This window comes from Nicotiana tomentosiformis, chromosome 2 (assembly GCF_000390325.3).
Source record: "Nicotiana tomentosiformis chromosome 2, ASM39032v3, whole genome shotgun sequence".
Lineage (NCBI taxonomy): Eukaryota > Viridiplantae > Streptophyta > Magnoliopsida > Solanales > Solanaceae > Nicotiana > Nicotiana tomentosiformis.
This window is the reverse complement of record NC_090813.1, coordinates 182,307,240-182,328,597: the sequence shown is the minus strand read 5'-3', so window position 1 is coordinate 182,328,597 and position 21,358 is coordinate 182,307,240. Positions and strand designations below refer to the sequence as shown.

At 35.2% G+C, this 21,358-nt stretch overlaps 2 protein-coding genes across 3 annotated transcripts; both read right to left on the bottom strand.

Moving 5' to 3' along the window:
• Positions 1 to 425: 425 nt before the first annotated feature.
• On the bottom strand, positions 426 to 833 carry LOC138906214 (josephin-like protein). Its single transcript, XM_070194745.1, has one exon. It carries the CDS (start codon positions 831 to 833, stop codon positions 426 to 428), a length of 408 nt encoding a protein of 135 aa, XP_070050846.1.
• Positions 834 to 5,171: 4,338 nt separating this feature from the next.
• LOC104117668 (phosphomethylpyrimidine synthase, chloroplastic) lies at positions 5,172 to 13,283 on the bottom strand. 2 transcript variants are annotated; one of them, XR_691102.4, is made up of 7 exons: positions 13,147 to 13,283; positions 10,259 to 10,573; positions 9,609 to 9,736; positions 7,972 to 8,798; positions 6,598 to 7,280; positions 5,949 to 6,052; positions 5,172 to 5,797 (listed from the first exon to the last, which is right to left on the bottom strand). XR_691102.4 is itself a non-coding variant. In XM_009628741.4 (6 exons), the coding sequence occupies exons 2-5, from the start codon at positions 10,561 to 10,563 to the stop codon at positions 6,600 to 6,602; spliced, it is 1,941 nt and encodes a 646-aa protein (XP_009627036.1). In that variant the 5' UTR covers positions 10,564 to 10,573; positions 13,147 to 13,283; the 3' UTR covers positions 5,847 to 6,052; positions 6,598 to 6,599. The 2 variants fall into 2 exon arrangements, 1 of the variants encoding a protein (XP_009627036.1); XM_009628741.4 differs by lacking the exon at positions 5,172 to 5,797 and having other exon boundaries at positions 5,847 to 6,052.
• Between the last annotated feature and the right edge of the window lie 8,075 nt (positions 13,284 to 21,358).

The window sequence follows — 21,358 nt, the reverse complement described above, 5'->3', positions numbered from 1 at the left end:
TAACAATTAATTAATGACTGAATATGATCAAATCATCTCGCATTTTTCTTAAACCCATACAGAGTAATTCACCCAAAAAAAAACTAAGTGTCAGAGGGCAGCAACCTACGAGAAATACTTAACTATACTTTATTATACATCCAGAATTTGAAATTTACCGATCGGATTAACTCGAATTCACACTGAGTACCCCACTAAGAAGTAAAGAGGGCCTGATTTACAAAAATAGCCAATTTTGTAACCTTATATTTAAAAATTGGCCAATTTTTAATTAGATCAATGGTCTTGTCGAAAGTGTTTACCTAATTTGAAGTTTGAAATTCAGTACCATGTGTCTAATTTTGAAAATGTGCCCAACTTACACAAACAAGACCACAAAGTTGGTCACCTTATAAACCCCTCTTTACCAAGAAATTCTCCATTTCTTAGGACACTGAATTAGATCTTGGCAAGGAAGAAGACATATTGATGAACTGAATACAATCATCAATTGCCTCAGCCCTATGAGAATCAATATTTGGAGTAACCAATGATTTAGAAATTGCTGCTTTTTCTGAGGAATTAGTAACTTTCCTACAATTTCTCCTACTTCCCCTTGAAGACATCATCTTCACAACTGCAACCATCTTTCCTCCAATGTGTTTGAAAAGTTTAATAGGAGATAATTCTGATCTACTTGGCATCTTGAAGCTACAACTTGTTGTGGTACCTTTTGCTTTATTAGTAGTACCATCAACACTTTTTGTAGAGTTTTGCTTTTGAAACATGATTGTTTTTGCATTCTTGGTCATGTCTGGCTTCACACATACTCCTTCACAACCTCTTGTCGACATCTCAAAATCCAAATTGAAGATAATTTAACGTGCTTACAAGTACGTGCAAGCTGATCCAGACAACACTATAATAAAACGAAAACAATTTAGTGTAGGTGGTGGGAAAAGTGATACTTATGATGTTTAAGGTGGAGAAGATTGTTGGAATTCGGAATGAAGAAAGAGGGTGAACATGTTTTATGCTTATATAGAAAACAAAGGGTAGAAAAAATAATGATGAAAATTGATGGAACAAAAAGGCTACTAGCTAGGCCGAGGCTTTCACATTTTGGTGCATGTATAGGGCAAGACATACTATGGACAATGTTAGTGAATGTGAAAGTGACTTCTTACAACAGTGAAAGACAACTATATTAAGAGACTGCACAAAATTCTTCAACGCTATTCACCACCCTGTAGCTCCAAAATTTTGATATATGCCAAACCTCATACCCTACCAAAAAAACTTGCTCGCACCAAATGTTTATACCAAACCAAGTCATTCAATATTATTAGAGTCACAAGTTTAAGTTATATTCCCTCCGTTCCAGTTTATGTGAACCTATTTTCTTTTTTGTCCGTTCCAAAAAGAATGATCCATTTCTAAATTTGGAAACAATTTAGCTTAAACTTACAATTCTACCCTTAATGAGAAACTTTTATAACCACACAAATACTCTGGGCCCCTTTTTGACTTGTTTATGACCACAAATTTCAAAAGTCTTCATTTTTTCTTAGACTCTGTGTCCAGTCAAATAGGTTCATATAAATTGGAACGGAGGGAATAATACATATCATTTAACCACATGGTGCGTCTAGTTATAAAAGTTTATAAGCAAGATATAATTTACATGTAGATTCGGTGTAACATCGGGTACGAGTAAATTATTCGGGCCTACGTCTCATTTTTCTTTAATGTGAGAAGTTTTGTGAAGGGGTAGATCCATAAAAAAAAATGCCAACTTCCTTCTAGTTCCATGTCTGTATTCACCAAAATTTACTCCTTTCTTTTTCTTCTCCTTTTTTGTCTCTTGTTAAAAAGAAAGTGAATTGACAGACAAGATGCTAATGGTTGCCATAAAATCTTGATATATCCCTATCACTATTAACCATCATAGATAAAATGGGGTTCAATATGATATACAGATTGGATACTCAAGTGTATGACTTAGCGATCAATGTAATGAGATATGACAATCATAGGAGATCAAGGTTTAACTACCATTCGAGACAAAATATTAAGTGATTTTTCTTTTTTGGTTTGTTTATCTTAACTTTGGTGGGTAGAGTCATTCTGAAACCTATGTTGATGGAACTTGGTGAAATAGTTGAGGTGCGCTTGGACAATGCCATTGTTAGAAAAATGGGCAGATAATATACATCGAAACACTGACAAGGATAAAAAAAAAAAAAAGGCAGCCCGGTGTACTAAGCTTCCGCTATGTGCGGGGTTCGCAGAAAGGCCGGATCACAAGGGTCTACTGTACGCAGCCTTACCCTTTATTTCTGCAGCAGAGACACGGATGTTATTATGATATTAGAGCAATTGTGAATGAAAGTTTTTGTCTACCTTTAGATCTTTTAAAGTTGTAAATTATGAGAAAGAATAGATTTCTCTAATTAGATTTTAGAGTCATCATTAAAGATTCTACCACCAAATTTCCAACTAATTGAAAAACTAAAATACAACTGCTAGTAGCGGCTAGTGTTGTAACCTTTAAGTGGTAGGCACAATAGAGCATCATGGCCTTAATATAAACAAATGCAAGAAAAGATTGGTCTAATCCATCTAATATCTTTACAAAACTGAATCTTACAATTAAATATATACTGATAAAAGTGAAGTGAAATGGTGCCATGGGGTCAAACTAGAAAAATACATTAAGGAAACTTGATGGAAAAAGATATACTCAATAAGAATGGAAAAAGGGCACCAAGAAAGAGACAGAAAGAATTGAGGCTTCAATCAAAGAAAGGATCATCTTATCACTTTTTTCCCCGAATTGAACTTTTACATATTGACAGTGTAAACGAATTTTCATAACATTTCTTCACGTACAAAATAATTATAGATAATTGTCACATCTCCCTATGAATGGGGAAATATACAAACAATCATTTTTAAGGCTGCTATTAAAAGATTAGTCAATACTTATTTTGTCCCAAAAATTTAAACTAAAAAATCTTAATTTCAAGACATTTGTGTCCTGAAAAAATTGAACAAGAAAACATAAATTCAAAACACGTTAACTAATTTCTAAATAGTAATCCTTTAGAGTGGCTACTTGGTGTCATTTCTACCAAAAGAGTGTATACCATTTGACAGTTTTTGGGCACTTGCATTTTCTTGCTCGCAAATTTATCATTTTAATTGTATGAGAATACAGGGGATCTTGGTGGTTTCAAGCCTCATAATTACAAATTCTGAACTAGCTTGTTCACTTTAGTCCTGAAGTTTTTTGCTTTCTCATTTCAGATGACTTGTTAAATTCAATTCCTTTTTTAGCCAAGTATATATTTGCTTTGAGGTATTCTTAAAAGCTGTCAATTATTTTCTGAATTGACTTTTACTAAGTTGAGAATCTTACACACCATTTTCCTCCATGTTTTCTATTGTTCCATTACTCAATTTTCTTCTTGAAAGTTCTCTTTTTAACAATACTATTATGTTTAAAATTGTAGTCCTATAAAAGTCTCTTGTATATAATTATCTCTTTAATAAGCCAGTATCTTGAATCTGTATCTGAGATTGATTTCTATCACTTAGCAATTTATTTATACGTTTTTTGATAGTGCAAGAACCCTTATTACTAGGGGTGAGCATAATACCGACCGAACCGTAAACTTCGGTTCATTCCGTTTCGGTTTTTCGACTTATTCGGTCAGTTTGCGGTTTATGTTTTCTATAATTTCGGGGTTCAATTCGGTGCTCGGTTTTGCAACTTCGGTTTTCGGTTAAACCGAAAAACGGAAGTTTTCTAATATGGGTCCTAGCCTTTGGGCTCCTCTTAAGTTGTCTAGCCCAACTTTTATATATTTACATTATAAAATTTGAAGTCCAAACCCAAATTAAGTCCCACATTCTAAAAATTATCCCTTTTTATTTGCCAATGCATCTTTCATCTTTCCTTGCTAGCGTTGCTAAAATTTTATATTTGGTGCTGTCTTTTTTAAGGTTTCAAACTAGATGCATGGCAACACGAGATGAGCTAAGTATTTTCTTCTTTAACACTCCATTAAAAAAAAGGGATCACCGTTAGACAAATTTTATTGAACTTTCCAGAGTTGATTTGGATTATGGCTTGGGAAATTGGTATGATTTGGGATTTCAGTTGCTGAAGTCTTCAAGGGGTTTGGTTTTGTCGTTGTGAACCACGGCATAAAAGGAGATTGGCAAATAAATTTTGTTTTATTTGAGGCTTGTTGAATTTGCACGGGGATATACGAGATAGTTATATTGTAAGTAATATTTGTCAAATAAATTTATATTTCCTACATCAACTAAATGATTTGGCTAATTATATTATAAGTATCGCATTTTCGAATTTTAGTTGCACTAAAATATGAAATTAGTCATATTTTTAGTAGAAAAAGTCCGATTTAAAAGCTCAATACGACAAGACCAAACCGACCGAATTGAACCGAAAACCGACCGAACTAAATTAGCAAAAACCGAAGAAATCGAACTAATTTTGGTTCAGTTATTGGTGCACCAAATAAAAAACCGAAAACCGAACAAACCGAACCGAACTGACCGACGCCCACCCCTACTTATTACAATGAAATTTATCATGGTTAAGCGATAAATTGAGGTAAGAATACATATTTGGTAACTATAGTTAAGTGGTAAGCCTTGTGTAAAAAACAATTGCTATGATGCATGCACCTCACGCAGGTTTTGCCATATGTAACTCTTATACTAGCAAACTAAGAGATTAGAAGGGTAATAGCGTTTACAAATCACTTCTTATATCCACTCCCTCTTAAATTTTTGATGAACTTTTAAAGCTCACCAAAATGGTGGGCCAGCCAAGCCCAGCCCGTCAGATGCCAAGGCTCATATGGGCTGAGCTACGCTGAGCCAACCCATATTGACATCTTTATTACTAGGTAGATCTTTGCCGAGGATAATCAAGGAAGTTTTGTATGTTGAGCAACATGATAACATGTTGCTTTTGGCTCAAACTACGGATATGTATGCGAAAAAAAAGTTTAAAATGTATACATATATAAAATCACTTATTCTGAATTTATTGACTTTGGATCCCGAATTTGCTTCTATTTTCATATGTTACTTCCCTTTCGTTGCTAATCACATGTCATCCGCCATTTGAATGAAAACTACTGGAAAGTATCGTGTAGACAAAACATTGTCATTTGATTTCATGTAGGTCCAACCAAGACTAGACTAAGCATGAGAAAATGGTTCAATTGTAAGTAACCAGTAGCTTCTTAGAGGCATACAAGATACTATCTTGCCTCTCAGATCCAGGATGTTAATTATATGGGTTCAATACTCGAATTTTAACTACTGAATCCATCACCTTGTTTGAGTTATGGTTTCATAGTTCAATATTTTCAGTAGGTCTTAGCAAGTTTTTTTTGAGGGGTGGGAGGGGGACTAACTGTAGTGATTAAAATTGTACACGCCCAAAACGTGCCTCGGACACACGATACCCGGACCTAATCCGAAGATAGGCCTAACACCGATAAATTCAGGTCTAGGCTAAAAGTTATGGTTCAAATGAGCCCATAGCTCTACTACTGAACCCTGATCTTGAATATAATGTATTACTGGTCCTGGCAAAGGGCAGGATCAGCTTAATTTGAACCATGGAAGAATCTCCATCCCTGTGCAAGCAACAAAAAAAATGCACACTCCCTACGCAGGAATTATCCTGTTCAGGTTCAAAGGGACTTTCTCAGCCTGTTCAGTCAGCATTCTGGCTAATAAGGCCAGGTTTTTGAAGCTGACACAGGCACCCCTGGTGCTTTCTCGTGTCAATAAATCGTCGAGGATATAAAGAGACTGAATAGAATAAAATACGCGATTTCTTATTACTGCCAAGAAGAGTACTTTCTTTGAACAAGGCTATTGTTTTCAAGTTATTTAACATATTAAACCTAGATACTTACCTAATACTTGATAATGAAGCTCCTACACCCTCCCTCTTCTGGACTGGCAGATGGAGTGTGATCACTTCAGAAAGCTCTTGATCCAGTTTTCAATCTATCAAGTCCTGCAATTGCATTCGGTAAGGTAACACGTTGTGGAGGAAAAAAAAGTTCTTGCAACTACGAAAACTACAACAACTCCTATTGGATAACCAGACGTCGAGAAAAGAACATGTTTGCAAAAAAGAAGCCCTCTATTAGATAACCATGCTTTCATCTCCTACCACTTAATTGTATAATCTATCTAAATGATGAGAAATTTTCTTATATTAGATTTAAATAGAGGTAGTCGAAAATAGAGAGTTTGTTGTGTTAAGTTGCAGGTTAACAGAGGTAATCATTTTTCGGATATAACATATCTCTACCTTTAAAGAACTTGCAGAAACAATAATAAAGAGCTGCCCGGTGCACTAAGTTCCCGCTATGTGCGGGGTCTAGGGAAGGGCCGGACCACAAAGGTCTATTGTACGCAACCTTACTCTGCATTTCTGCAAGAGACTATTTCCGCGGCTCCAACCCGTGACCTCCTGGTCACATGACAACAAATACGCCAAGGCTCTCCTTCTTGCAGAAACAACAATGTCAAGAGAAAATCCAATGTAACACTCACCTTTAGCTTTTCATAGAGTTGATGTAATTTTCTGGCAAGTAGATTTCACCACCAACCTCACCATGTTGTTCCCCGCTAATAGTTTTCTTTGCAGCTTGAAACTCTGCACTCATAGCATCCATACCGCGGAGGATTGCTTCCTCTGCACTTCCATAACCGTGATTTTCAGCATACTTCCTTATATCTTCAGTTATTTTCATAGAACAAAACTTTGGCCCGCACATAGAGCAGAAATGCGCCACTTTAGCACCATCGGCTGGTAAAGTTTCATCGTGGAAGGACAATGCAGTCACAGGGTCCAACGACAAAGCAAATTGATCCATCCATCGGAACTCAAATCTTGCCTTGCTCAATGCATCATCCCAAGCTTGAGAAAGTGGATGACCTTTCGCTAGATCAGCTGCATGAGCAGCAATCTTATATGCTATTACTCCTGTCTTCACATCATCCCGATTAGGCAAACCAAGATGCTCTTTTGGAGTGACATAACATAGCAGCGCGGTTCCAAGTGCGCCTATATTGGCTGCACCGATGGCAGAGGTGATATGATCATATCCAGGAGCTATATCAGTTGTTAATGGTCCAAGAGTGTAAAATGGTGCTTCATTGCACCACTCTAGCTGTTTTTTCATGTTCTCGGGAATCTTATGCATTGGCACATGTCCAGGCCCTTCATTCATAACCTGAAATCAAACATGATTTTTGTAACTAAATTGTAGTAATTAGCAAAGGTAACTCTGATATCCTATCAACACTAATCAAGCATCTTGGATGGTCCAGAAAATTTTCAAAGCAAAGAAGTAGTACTTTGAGGAAGCTGGGATCAATTTCATGGAGCTGCAGAGCATGGCAGAATTTCCTATCAAGAAAATGTACCAGAAGATGCCAGGAACATTCACAAAAGTCAGTTGGAGAAGGCTTGTTTGTAATAACCATGGATCACCAAAGTGGTTGTCCATTGTAAGATTGGTAGCACATGGGAGGCTATACACTACATAAATGGGGGGTTCTTACTGATCAAACATATCCCTTATGTGGTAATGCACATGAGAGTATATCCCATCTGTTTTTCAAATGTGATATTGCAGCTGAGATATGGAAGCGCTTCTTAGATGGCAAGGACTGAATAAGCAAGCGCTAGACACTAGAGTGGGAGGCTGAACTTGACTGGGCTATGAACTTCAACTTTTATACAAGTGAAATTTGTGTCCAAACAGAAAGACTATTATTCTGAAGAAACTTCTTTTCCAACATCAGAAGAAGAGATGGTTTTGTTAAGTATACCATAGATAAACACACTTGAGCTAAAACAACTACGTCATGCTAAGAAGTTAATAGGGTGTCAGCAATTAGCAAACTGTAGAAAATTGTTACCTGTACATCCTTTTCCCAAGCCCGGCGAGTCAGCTCCCCTTGAGTCAAGAGTTCAGCAAACTGAGCAGTGTCATTTGCATCATAAATTGAACCAGGTCTCAGTCCATCACCAATTGATAACGATATATCGTACTGATTACAGATGTCAAGTATATCATCCCAATGTTCATATGCAAAATTCTCCTTGTGATAAGCTAAGCACCACTTTGCATGAATGGAGCCTCCACGTGAAACGATTCCAGTCATCCGCTTCGCTGTCAATGGGATGTACCTAAGAAGAACTCCAGCATGAATTGTGAAATAGTCAACACCTTGCTCAGCTTGTTCAATTAAGGTCTCTCTAAAAACTTCCCAACTCAGATTCTCAGCGATGCCATTTACTTTTTCTAACGCTTGGTAGATTGGCACAGTGCCTACTGGTACAGCAGAATTACGCAAGATCCACTCACGAGTCTCGTGGATGTGACGACCAGTAGAGAGATCCATAATAGTATCTGCACCCCACATTGTTGCCCATTGAAGCTTGTGAACTTCTTCTTCGATCGAGCTTACAACAGCAGAGTTTCCAATGTTGGCATTGACTTTCACTAAGAATTTTCTTCCTACTATCATAGGCTCCAACTCAAGGTGCTTCTTGTTTGAAGGGATGATTGCACGTCCCCGAGCAACTTCTGATCTCACAAACTCCGGATCCATTTTTTCACGTGCCGCACAGTATGCCATTTCTTCAGTTATAATTCCCTGCTTAGCATAGAACATTTGGGTGTACCTTGGTCCTCCTAAATTCTCTCTTTTGTCAATCCACTCCTTGCGCAACTTGGGGAGTCCTATTTAGAAGCATAATTATTATGTAAATAAATAGATTATGTCCTAAATCATAATGTTGAAATCATAAAGCAAGTCATCTAGCATAATTTTTCATTTGACAGAAAGTATGAACAACTGTCACTCAAAAGGTTGTCTTCAGAAAAGTCATATCTGCCAACTCGGCCAAAGAATATATGCAAGAATTCTCCAACAGGCGAAAAGAAAACAAAGAAAAACAAATTTGGAAATTAAGAGCTAATAATACAAAAGAACAACTACTAGGCATCAATCCCATATTAGTTTGGGTTTACTATATGAATCCTCTCTATCTATGTCGCTTCATTTAAACTCGTCTCAATCCAACATTTAAAAGAATTAGGTTCTATCGCACTAGGAGTTTCTACATTTTCTTCTAGCATATAAATCTCTAACAAGACTAAAGCCCATAGTGGACTTAAAAGTAAACACTAAATGACTAAAAGTTAACCCCTACTAATTAATATCACCTATATGGAGAGCTAACAATATTACATAATTTTTTAAAAGAAGATAAAAATGGGAAAGAAAGATGAAATATGGATGAAAAATCAGGATCAGATAATTCAACTTCCAACTATTGCAAAGAGACAGGTGACAATGAATAAATTAAGATGATCTATTAATAGACTGCAATCAGATGCTTCATCTTAAGGCAGCCTTTTTATTTAAGTGAATGAAGTATTAAAAAGATCAATGGAAAGCACAAGAAGTTAAGCAGATACCAACAACAATAATCTAGATTATCCAAAAGTCTGCATCCAAAGGAACAAAGGAGATGGTTAATAGCATACCAATATGAGGATTTACACCCTGAGGACCACTGGTATCATAAGTGTCAAAGTGTGGTTCATCCCCAGAAAGGTGGATACGACGAAATGGGACTTTGAGCACATGACCTGTTTCTTCGTGAACAACATCACTGCAAATTGCACATTCAGCTAATCAACATATTTGCAAACAAATATGCTTAAGAAATTGCAATGAAGCATGTGTACTATATTTGTGCACTCAAGCTCTACATGACAAACTTTTTTGAACGCAATTTCATAGAATAAAATAGGATTAACAAGATAAAGTTTTCAACATGATGACACCGAGAATATAAAGTTTATGGTACATGTTCACGTGAAGAATTATACTTCACTTAAAAAATAACGTCGTTACCTGCTGCAACAAGTTAAAATACTGATAGTGCAAAAATTCTTTATACTAACGGAGCATATAAGTTAAATCCTCAAATAAGGCCCCGTAAGTTCTATACAACACGTTTCCAATGTAAGGTTTTGAACGCTTAGCATTGCACTTGAGATATCAAAGAAAAGTTTTATACTGACTCCTCAATCTATAAATATTGTTACAAATTCCATAAAATGAATCCACAATAAATATTAGATATCTTGAAAAACGAAATAAACAAGAACGGGAGGGGTCTTCCGCAGACCTGTATTCCTTGGAGCTTTTCGGGAAGCATTCTTCAAATGATGGAAGTGGCAAGAAATCAGGAGCATTAGGATCAACTGTGTGCTTTGGCTTTGTCTTCTCTTTATTAGTACTTGGGGGATCAAAGGTTAGTGTTGCTTTAGGGCCTGAGAAAGAATTGAAACATGTCTCCCTTTTCCGTGTAACAGCAACTTGCCCTGTCAAATCGAACCCTGGCAAGAAGGAACTGCTTGGAAAATTTATTTGCGGATGATGATTCCCATTCTTGCACAGAAGTGATGTTAAAGCAGTTTGGACAGATGCCATATTTCTTCCCCTGTATTAAAGCAATTATGTCACATATTTAGGACTATAACATTCATTCACATATAAGCAGACGGGGAAAATAAAACATAGTTAGAACAAGTTATGCTTGTAATGATACAACAAAGGTGAGTGATGCTACCAGTTGAATATCATATATTAGCAGAATCGTGGAGACTTCAGAATTCGTAGGCAAATCATAGGTTTAGCCAAAAGTATTTACTTTTCATGACGCAAAAGGTTAAGTATTCACTCCTTAAGTTCTACTCCCTCTGTTCCGTTTTTGGTGGCACTCTTTCCTTTTTAATATGCTCCAAAAAAATGGCATCTTTCTACTTTTTTGAAAATAAAATATTAATTTAAAACTTCCTATTTTACCTTTATGATGGTTTTCTAGCCACAAAACTGTCATGATATGTTTAATACCACAAGTTACAAATGTTTTTCATTCTTTTAAATTCTACTCCTAGTCAAACATCGCCAAATAAAATGAACCGGAGGGAGTACTAGATTTGGGCACGTCTAGTGATGACACTAGAGTTCATTGGCAGTGCTTGGAAGATCATTCCAAGTATCAGAGGTGGATGCAATATATAATCAACGAGTTCAACTGAATCAATCATTTTCATACGAATTATATATATATATATGTTAAAAATTACTAAATTTTCAACAAATAATAAAATTTAAACCCATATTTGTAAAGGTGCATTGGGCTTAGTGGTAAGAATAGATTGAATTCTAGATCTGCTTGTGCATAGTATTTGTGGAAGAAGAAGTACAACACTATAGCACCGGAACAACAAAAACCTTGGAGGGTGATAGATATGGGAAAATTTGATATTTCTCGGAGGAAGTAGAAGTACAAATCAATTCAATTGACTATTGCTAACCGGACCTTGTACCTAACTCAACCCTAAAAGCTAGCTCAAAAGGTGAGAATTGTCCAAGCCATATAAAGAGTCCCAGAAACTCATAATCACCGATGCGGGATTCCATCAACCCACCCCCGTCCCCCGCCCCGCACACCTAGATTTACCAACTGGAGTGTGGACAATCTATCATGGGCCCAACATTGGGGGCCTAGCTCTGATACCATGCTAAATTGACCTTAGACCTACTCAACCCCAAAATCTAGCTCAATGAATGAGGATTGTCCAAGCCTTATGTAATATGGCCTAATTGGCTTTACAAGAAAAGAATGATTTTTTCTTTATTGTAAAATCCAACTCATTCTTAGTTGGAAAATAAGCATGTGCCTATAAGAAAGATGTGCTTGGCAAAGATTTATTCTTGGCCACCAAGTTTGGATAAATGGTGGAGATATCTTGCAAGTTGGCAACTTGCCTTTGTGAATTTGCAAGACTTAGTTCAATTTCTCCTATAAATATTGTTGCTTCTCTCCTTTCTTAAACACACCAACAATTCAAGAGTCTTTATTCTCTTGTCTTTCTCTCCTCCTGTATTGAGAGTATTTTGTAAGAGAATTGAGTATTGGAAAACACTTGTGTGAACCTTTCTTTGGAATGATCTTGTGAGGTTATTCTCTCGAGGTTATTTGGGACTAATTAGAGTATTTACTCTAATTATGTACTCTTGTTGGTATAGTGAAATTGCTCCTCCCCGCTTGTGGACGTAGGTCACCTTGACCGAACCACGTTAAATTTGTGCCTTCTTTATATGCTTTAATTACCGTCATTATCAACTTGCATTGTCTTTGTTATTGTCATTATAACATTGTTTGGCTACATTTCACACTAACCGGGTTCCCGATCCTAACACCTTATAAAGAGTCCAAACAACCCAATAATATTTTGGTTTGATTTGGTTTTGGTTTTCAATTTTAATAGCCGACCAACTTTGATTTTGGTTTGGTTTTAAGCAAAAAATAACCGAAAAGAGCCGAATCAAACCGACTATAAAAATATTTATTTAAAACTTTATATATATATATATATATATATATATATATATATATATATATATATATATATATGTATGTTTTAAAAAAATTATAATAGATATTTCTCGTTTGCACTCTTAGTTGGTAGTCTAGTTCTTTATCATTATAATAATCAAGTTATTTGCCTTTAGATTCTAGTTTGATGGAAGTTTTATTTTTCTAAGTTCAAGAATCTATTTCATGTAAAAAAATAAATTGTCTTTAGTTGAGTCCTTAAATTACTCATCACTTCTTGATTTAATTATATATTATCAATATATCTTGGTAAATGGTAAATTTTCTTAAAGAAAATGGTTTGATAGTGTTGTGTTACAATATATATAGTCGGCGGAATATGTGTTTGGCAAATCCACAAAAACTGACAAAAATCCGAAATAACCAAAAAATCCACAAAACCAAACCTATAGAAAAACCGAGTTAATTGGTTTGGTTTGGTTATAATATTTGAAACCCGACTTAACTGATTTGATTTTTTTTAAAGAGGAAAAACCGAACCATGAACACCCATATATGGAATTGATGAATTTACAGTATAAGAAAAACATAGAGATGCATGCATGAAAAGGATGTATGTATAAGCTTAATACGTAATTATAACAGAGAATTGAGAGAGAAAAACGAACCTCAGATATCTGAATTAGAGCTCTCTGTCTCTCTCTCTTCTCTGTTCACAATTAAAAGATCAGAAATGAAGTGACTGGAAAATATGCTAATGGCATATCTTTTTGTGGTATTTTATAGGATCTCTTTCACCCAATCAAAAGAAGAGCTGACCTGGCTTTCTGATCGGGCCCCACGTACCATGAGATATTTTATGGGGAAATTAAACGGAAATAATCAGTCACAAGGATACCAAAATACTCGGACATGATAACCATTTATACAACTTTTTAGCTAAAATTGATTCCCCGAAAGTTATATCTATTTGTGTATATTTATCTATATCTATCAATCTGTATTATTATAAAAGCATGAATATAATGTTGGATTACCAAAATAACTTTTTAATATTAAACTATTTTTTAAAACATATTGGATAATATTGTCATATTTATAACTTTCCAAATATTTAGGACTTCAAATTCAATTAAATTTTGTATTCATGGAAACTTTTTTTCTAATATCTTTTAACCACTCAAATAGACTCCCATAAGGATTAAAACCCCAAGAACGTGATTCCTAAATCAAACCAAAAATATATGTTCATATAATATTAGTTGGTGTATTTTCTTAAAATTATTTCGTAAATAATTGGTTTGGTATTAGGTTTAGGCTTTGAGGTGATTTCGTTTGTACTTTAACTACACTAACTTCATTTCTCTTGTACTTTCACACGAGTAAATATCTATTTCTATTTAAATATGGTATCTCAGTTTGAATTACTAATCAACCAAAGAATTCTATTCTCGATAACCTACTAATACCATATGAATTTCAAATTAAAAATTAGACAAATCTTAAAGTTGTTAGATGTCCGGAACATCAAGTGCTATGATCATTAAAATAACATCTATGTGTTTCTTGAGGTGAAAAAAAATTCTCAAGGTGAATTTATCAATCAAGATAAACCGTTGAACATCGATTAGTTTTATTGACGAGATAATATAGTAATCAAAATATTGTGCCAAAACTCAAACTTAAAAAAAGTACAAAAAAGAGCGATGATCAATTTTTTAGAAAAATATGAAAAGTAACACGTGTAGATAATTCAAAACTTCTTTTCCTTCATGTAGAAAGAAGTCACAACGCGAAACAAGTATTATAACAAACTTTAGATAAAAACGACCACCTTTCAGGGTCTTTCATCAAGTTCTTATGGTTCAATTTACCAAGTCTTCTCATATATTTCTAGAACTTGTCATTTTATTCCCATAAGTAACCACAACAAATAGTGTTGATAAAATATAAATGGTGTTAGTTAGCTAAATTAAAGAGTGTGAACAATCTAATTATGCTCTTTCTAACAAATGATTGATTGATTTTTCCAAGTAAATGAGAAGAATTACATTTTTTTTGATGAATTTTTTCAGCAAACATAAATGCTCTTCCTAACAAATAATTTACTGATTTCTAGAAGAAAAAGAAAAGATACAATTACAAGAATTACCTAAATATTTGTTTGTGATGATTCACGAGCAATTAATAACGTGCTAGGCACGTTTATAGAGACTAATACTATATTAAAAGCACGAAAGCCCTTAACTAAATATTGTTCGTTTTTTTACCCTTTAAACATAGAGTTTACATCGGATAAAATAGTCATTTAATAATTTTTTTCTAATATTTAGGAATAGTCATTTAATTTTTTTCCTAATATTTAGAAATAATTATTAAATTATTGTCCTAATATTTAGGACTTTAATTTTCAATTCTAGAATTCATACACTTTCAACTCCATTTAAATTTAGGAATATTAGATAAGCACGTTCAATTACAAACTAGGATAGTTTCGACAACTTTCGATTTAAGAGTATGTTTTCTTTCTTTTTCTTCTAACTTTTGTAGACCGCTTGCCTTTTATTTTATTAGAATATTTTTGAGGTTAGTTCACAATCTTTTCAAATATACAATTTTAAGAGTACAAATCATCTCACTAAGTAATATTAAAGCTTTTACCATTCTATACGTGAAAACAAAATAGTAAAAAAAAAATTGAGGTTACAATTCGCCGAAAATCATTTACATTTGTTTATGAAAGTAAAAAATAAATACAACAAAATAAGAAATCATAACAAATTAAAATATTTAAAAGAAAAAATGTTTTTGTAGATTTTATCATAAAAATATTTTTAGAAAATATAAATAATTAAAATATTTTTTTAGTCAAATTGGATTTACTTTTAAAAAGTCTTTATTTAAATGAGAACTGATTATAAGTACACAAAGAAAAACAAAACGTTACATATGTGGGAATTGATGAAAAGAATAAATTTTAATTTTGATCTTAACATGAATTTCATATTCTAAGTCCTTCCACAATAATATGAACGTAGCCCTTTCATAATCAAACAATTGCAAGTAATACTACTACAATCATATACTCTTGCTTTCCATGGAAAACAACATCCGGATGCATCCGAATGAAGAATCTGAGATGTATGATTTATGTGTTCTGACAAAAAAAGAATTGTAGATTAATCATACTATAGCGGTTGAATTAATCCACTTTTTTCATAATAATTTACTTTTGCAATAATATTTTATTCTTTTCAAATATGTTGGAAACAATTCCTATATAGTATTTTTTTAAACAATCGAACAATCTTCATTTTTATCATGAGAAAAAAAGATGTTTTTTAAAAGTTAGTCGACCATATTTTTGTCTTTTTAGAATGAATTTCAAAACATGGGATACACGCGCAACGCGCGTATTCTAATACTAGTATTATATTAAAAGCACGAAGGCCCTTAGCGAAATGGCATTCGCTATTTTTGTCCTTTTATAAATAGAGTTCACACTGAACAAAATAGTCATTTGACTATTTTCATAATATTTAGAAATATTTATTTAATTAATTTTTTAATATTTAGGAATAGTCAATTAATTATTTTTTTAATATTTAGAGCTTTAATATTTGAATTTCCTTCCATTTTAGGAATTCAATGACGTTCGATTCACATTAGGAAAGCTTAAATCTTAGAGAATTAATTTAATTTTGCAATTCCTTCATTAGGAAAGTTTAGTTCTTTTCAATTCCTTCACTAACAAAGTTTCATATGATTTTCAATCCCCTCGGTTGGAAAGTTTCGTTTTTTTCAAACCCTTAAAAATATACTTTAAATAGTAATTTAGTTATTTCCTAATTTTATAGACTTTAAAATTAGCTAAAATTTTGATTATTAAACCTTTCCTTGTTTAAAATATGTATCTCTTTATATAATGATATTATATGCACTAAAAGCACGAAGACCCTTAGCGAAATGCCGTTCGCTCTTTTTTGCCCTTTAAAAATAGAGTTCACACTGAACAAAATAGTCATTTGACTATTTTTTTAATATTTAAAAATATTTATTTAGTTAATTTCCTAGTATTTAGGAATAGTCAATTAATTATTCTCCTAATATTTAGAGCTTTAATATTTGAATTTCCTTCCATTTTAGGAATTCAATGGCATTCGATTCACACTAGGAAAGCTTAAATCTTAGAGAATTAATTTAATTTTCAAATTCCTTCATTAGGAAAATTTAGTTGTTTTCAAACCCTTAAAAATATTCTTTAAATAGTAATTTAGTTATTTCCTAATTTTATAGACTTTAAAATTAGCTAAAATTTTGATTATTAAATCTTTCCTTGTTTAAAATATGTATCTCTTTATATAATGATATTATATGCACTAAATCTCTGATCACGCCCAGCTATGCCTTGTAAAAAGGACTAAGCGGTCGTTGCAAATATATTCCGGCTATTAAGTCCGGAGTCAAATCCCATAGGGAATTAACCTATCAAACACAGCTACTAGACTCACACGAACTCACACAATCAATCTTCAGAAATATTTAAGTAACAATTTGGATGTTTACTAACTAAATATTACGTAATGAAAGTGCAACAATTAATAACTAACTACTACGGTTTGTAGACAAGAATTGAAATGGGCTAAGGTTGTAATTTTTTCTATTGTCGGAATTTTTTCCGCTACGTTTTCTATAAATTCGCCTAAGTCTTCTCTATCGATCATGAGCACTCTGACGGTCTTAACTCTCTCCCGAGTAATTACTATAATTTAATAGATATATTCTCCCAAATTATGCTAGTTGGCATTAAGTACGGCTCACTCGGATCGCATCAAGGTTTCGTTATCCCTAATCCCACCTTTAAACCCTTCGTATTGATCCCCCATATACGTTAGAAGTGATATTGTTCAACAACTACCTAAATATGCACTCTCTCCCGAGTAATACACACTAAATAGGAACAGTCGATTGAGGGCCCTTCAATCAAAAACAATAATAATATAGTTGAACAAATAGAGAAAATACTATGGCAAATCTATATTAGCGTAACAGGAATATCATCATCCAATAGGTTCCATCAAACCCTATATTAGGAGTTTAGTTACTCATACTCATAGTCACAATATCTAAAGTATTTTGCATAATTAAATTATAAAGTAAGGATAAATGGGTGTAGAAATCGATAAGTCTAACTCCCAACGGTTGTTCCATGAGCTTTCCTTGCCTCCGATTGCAACAGTCCTCCAAAGTGGCATTTTTATGTCTATTTATATGTGTAGAAAAAGACCTAAATACGTAGGCCAAGTCCTAGTCAAACCAGGAGACGAAATAAGTCTTCAAAGCTCTGAATGTGCACACCCAGACCTGGCCTCGCGAGGCATAACGCCTTCTTAAGCTTGCCCCAGGCCTAGCGTCGCGAGGTATAACGCCTGCTTGAGCTCGCCTTCTGCCTCGCCTCGCCAGCTTCATAGCCTGGTGGACCTCGCCCCAAACCTCGCTTCGCCAGTTCCCACGCGAGCTAAAGAGCTCGCCCAGCCTGCTCTAACGCCTGCTCTAGGCCTGGCTTCGCCAACTTTTCATTTGTCAGCTGCTCACTTCTTTCCTTCTTCTTTTCAACTGTTGTTTTTAAGCACGCTTTAGACTTTAAGTATTCTTTTTTGCTCTACTTTCATCTCCAATTTACCTACACATAAAATATACTCCATTACGCATAAATAAAGTGTAGTTTATCATTATGCAAGGCAAATAATGTACGAAACTATGGAATTATAGCCACACATCAATACCCCACACTTAAACATTATGCGTCCTCGCGCAATCAAACTACACTTATAGACACAACCTCTTTAAGCAATTCCCTTAACTCATTACACCAAGAATGTTTAAAATAGCCTAAGCACCAAGGTGTAACATCCTCGCCTCAAGATTTGACTCACAAATACCATGACTTATTCACAATTCACTTACTTACTCTAACTTGGAGGTCAACGACATTACCTTTCCTTTATGAATCACGTGCCCTCATCCAACAAAGAGCTCAGTTCCACACACAATGAATTTTAAGAACGTAGGAACTCAAGATAGGAAAAATTCACTCGCTCTCAGAAATGACATTCATATGCTACAAATGATGCACAATAGGCTTGCCCGTAGTGTAATACTCTACTAATCGAGCTCATTCAGTCTAAGATCAAGTAGGACTTTGATTGGTTGTAATGTAGGCTGCAGGTCGAGTAAGATACATTTGGATATAAGTGACTACACCTCTCTTAAGCACTTTAATACATACACTTTAACATTCAAGCACATACTTATGTCAAACCAAAACTCCACCTTAACTTCATTTTATATTATCCCCTAATTCTTTAAGCACCAGTATATCACTAACCACCACCATCAAGAATTATTTTTCATACAATGCAGCTATTTTTTTTCTTTTCTCTTAATCCAAGTGGCTTTTATTGACATTTTGTTTTTCTTTCAAACAGTACACCTTTCTTCTTATTTCAATTGTTCTACTCAAAAGCCAACCCACCACCCCACACTTTAACTTTTCATAATTCATCACAATTCAAGTGCTCATGAGAAGTGACAAGGTTCAAATATATGGTCGATTCAAACAAAGGGGTGCGACTTATAATGTGATTACCAAAGAAATTAGAAGCTCAACGGGATTAACTACGATACCTAACATTTAGGTGGGTACACTATATATATCTTGCTTAACAAAGAAACGCCTATATCACTTCTCAGACTGAACAAGACTACTATTTCACTTTGCACACACACAGGGCAAGTTCTAGACATCAAATGTAATGCACAGAATACATACAAACCTTATACATACATGGCACATAACTCACTCAGGATTGGTTTCATCGCGACACTCCAGTCCAAGCAGTTAAGCAAAATTAAGAATCTATGATTTAAGATACTTATACTAGAGTCAAAAACCGAGCCTAAGCATCACAACCATAGTACTAACTATTCTCAAGGCATAACAAAGCTAAGAGATATTGCTGTAATTAAATGCATAGCCCCGTGGTTCCTACTCCTAAAAATTAAAACTAACTACACCTGGTTCAACTAAAAGCCCTTGGAAAAGAACTGTGACCCAAAGAAAAACCAAGGGGGAATTACTACACTACCTACAAGAAAATCTTTTTTTTAACTAACAACAAATAACTAAAAACAAATACTAAAACAATTAACTAAACAAATAACTAAATAATTAAATAAACTAATAACTAAAACAACTAAGCAAAACTAATATTTATAAGTCTCCACCCTACACTTAGATCATGCATTGTCCCCAGTGTATGCACAAAATGAAAAAACAAGAAAAATGAGTAGGATGTAAGGAAAAACTCCCTGGTCATGCTGCATCGTCGCCCTCATCCTCTGAGGCTGCCCATTCTTGCTCATGTGCGTCCTCCTCCTCATCATCATCGTCCTCATCGTCTGACTGGTCCGGCTCAGCCTCAGACTTCTCAGGTGTGTTAGTGTCCTCGTCATCTGGAAGTCTGTATCCATCACCTCGCCCAACCAGCTACTGAGCATGAGTGTTGAGTGGGAACCGCTTAAGGTCCTATCCTCAGTCGTGGCCGGCCAACCCCCTATCCTCAGTTGCAAATCTATCATCCCATAGAAATGGGCCATAAAACTATCATCACGAGCATTGCGCTTGGCACCTGTCAATGATAGCATGGCAGTCTCTTCTCTCACTCAGACACTAGTGATGTCTGTCTGTCGTATGGGCTGATCAATGACGTGGTCAAACTCTGGCTCCTCCTCAACCTCCTCGTGTCTTAAGAATTGAGTCAAAAAATTGGCAAATGGCATTCGATCGACCTTCTTACTCGTTCTTACCGAAGACATTTGGTAGTAGATCAGATGACCCACATTCACTCTTTGACCCGTCATAAGGAAGTAGAGCGCATAAGTCCTCTGTCGGCTAATGAGCGTGTCATGATTGCATGGTAGGAGCCATGCATTAATCAGTTTTAACCAAACTTGAGCCTACGCCCTCATTTTCTTTTTGGGGAACTTCTTGTGCCGATTTATTTTCTTATCACGGATCCACGCTGCCGTAGAATTGACACCACATAACGTGTGTCTTAGCTCTCTATATGTAGGACAGCGAATGAAGTAGTCCAATGGCTCCATAGTAACATCCGGAGCACCTAAAAAGTTACATATGGCTGTGGCTGAAAAGTTTATCAATCATCCACGAATCGGCACCAGCTGTTCGGTATCCTGTGGATCAAACCCTGCATAGAATTCCCTCACTAGATTAAGATTAATATCCCCTGTGTTCTTAAAGACATAGCTCAACCCCAAATCATAGATGCCCCTCCAAATAGCCTGGTACTTTGCTTGCAGTCAGTGCTCATGGATAGCGGCTTTCGGATGTACATGTTTAGGCTTACATCGCCTGTACCAATCCTTAGTATGCGGGGGTATGCTTCTGATACCAAACTCCCATTGGCCCTGGGGTTGTGGACGCATGGCTGCTACAGCTGCCATAGCTTGTGCTCCTTCAACTCGACTAGAGGTAGCTTCTCCCCCTTTTCTCTTCTTTGGGGGAGGTGCGAAGGTCTCCTTTGCTTTAGCTGGAGCAGTGGAAGTAGCCTTTCCTTTGCCGGTGTCTTTTCTCGGAGGCATATTCGTTCCTGGTGACGCCTACTGAAGAATCTCACATAATCCCTCGCCTCGCCATCTCTAACGCGAGCCTGGGAGCTTGCGACGCGCGTCTTAACGCGTGAAGTACCTGGCCTCAACCCATGCGACGCGAGTCTTAGCACCTAGTATACCTGGCCTTACCCCAGGCGAGGCGAGCTCCTTCTCCAGCTATACCTCGCCTCCACCCTCGTGAGGCGA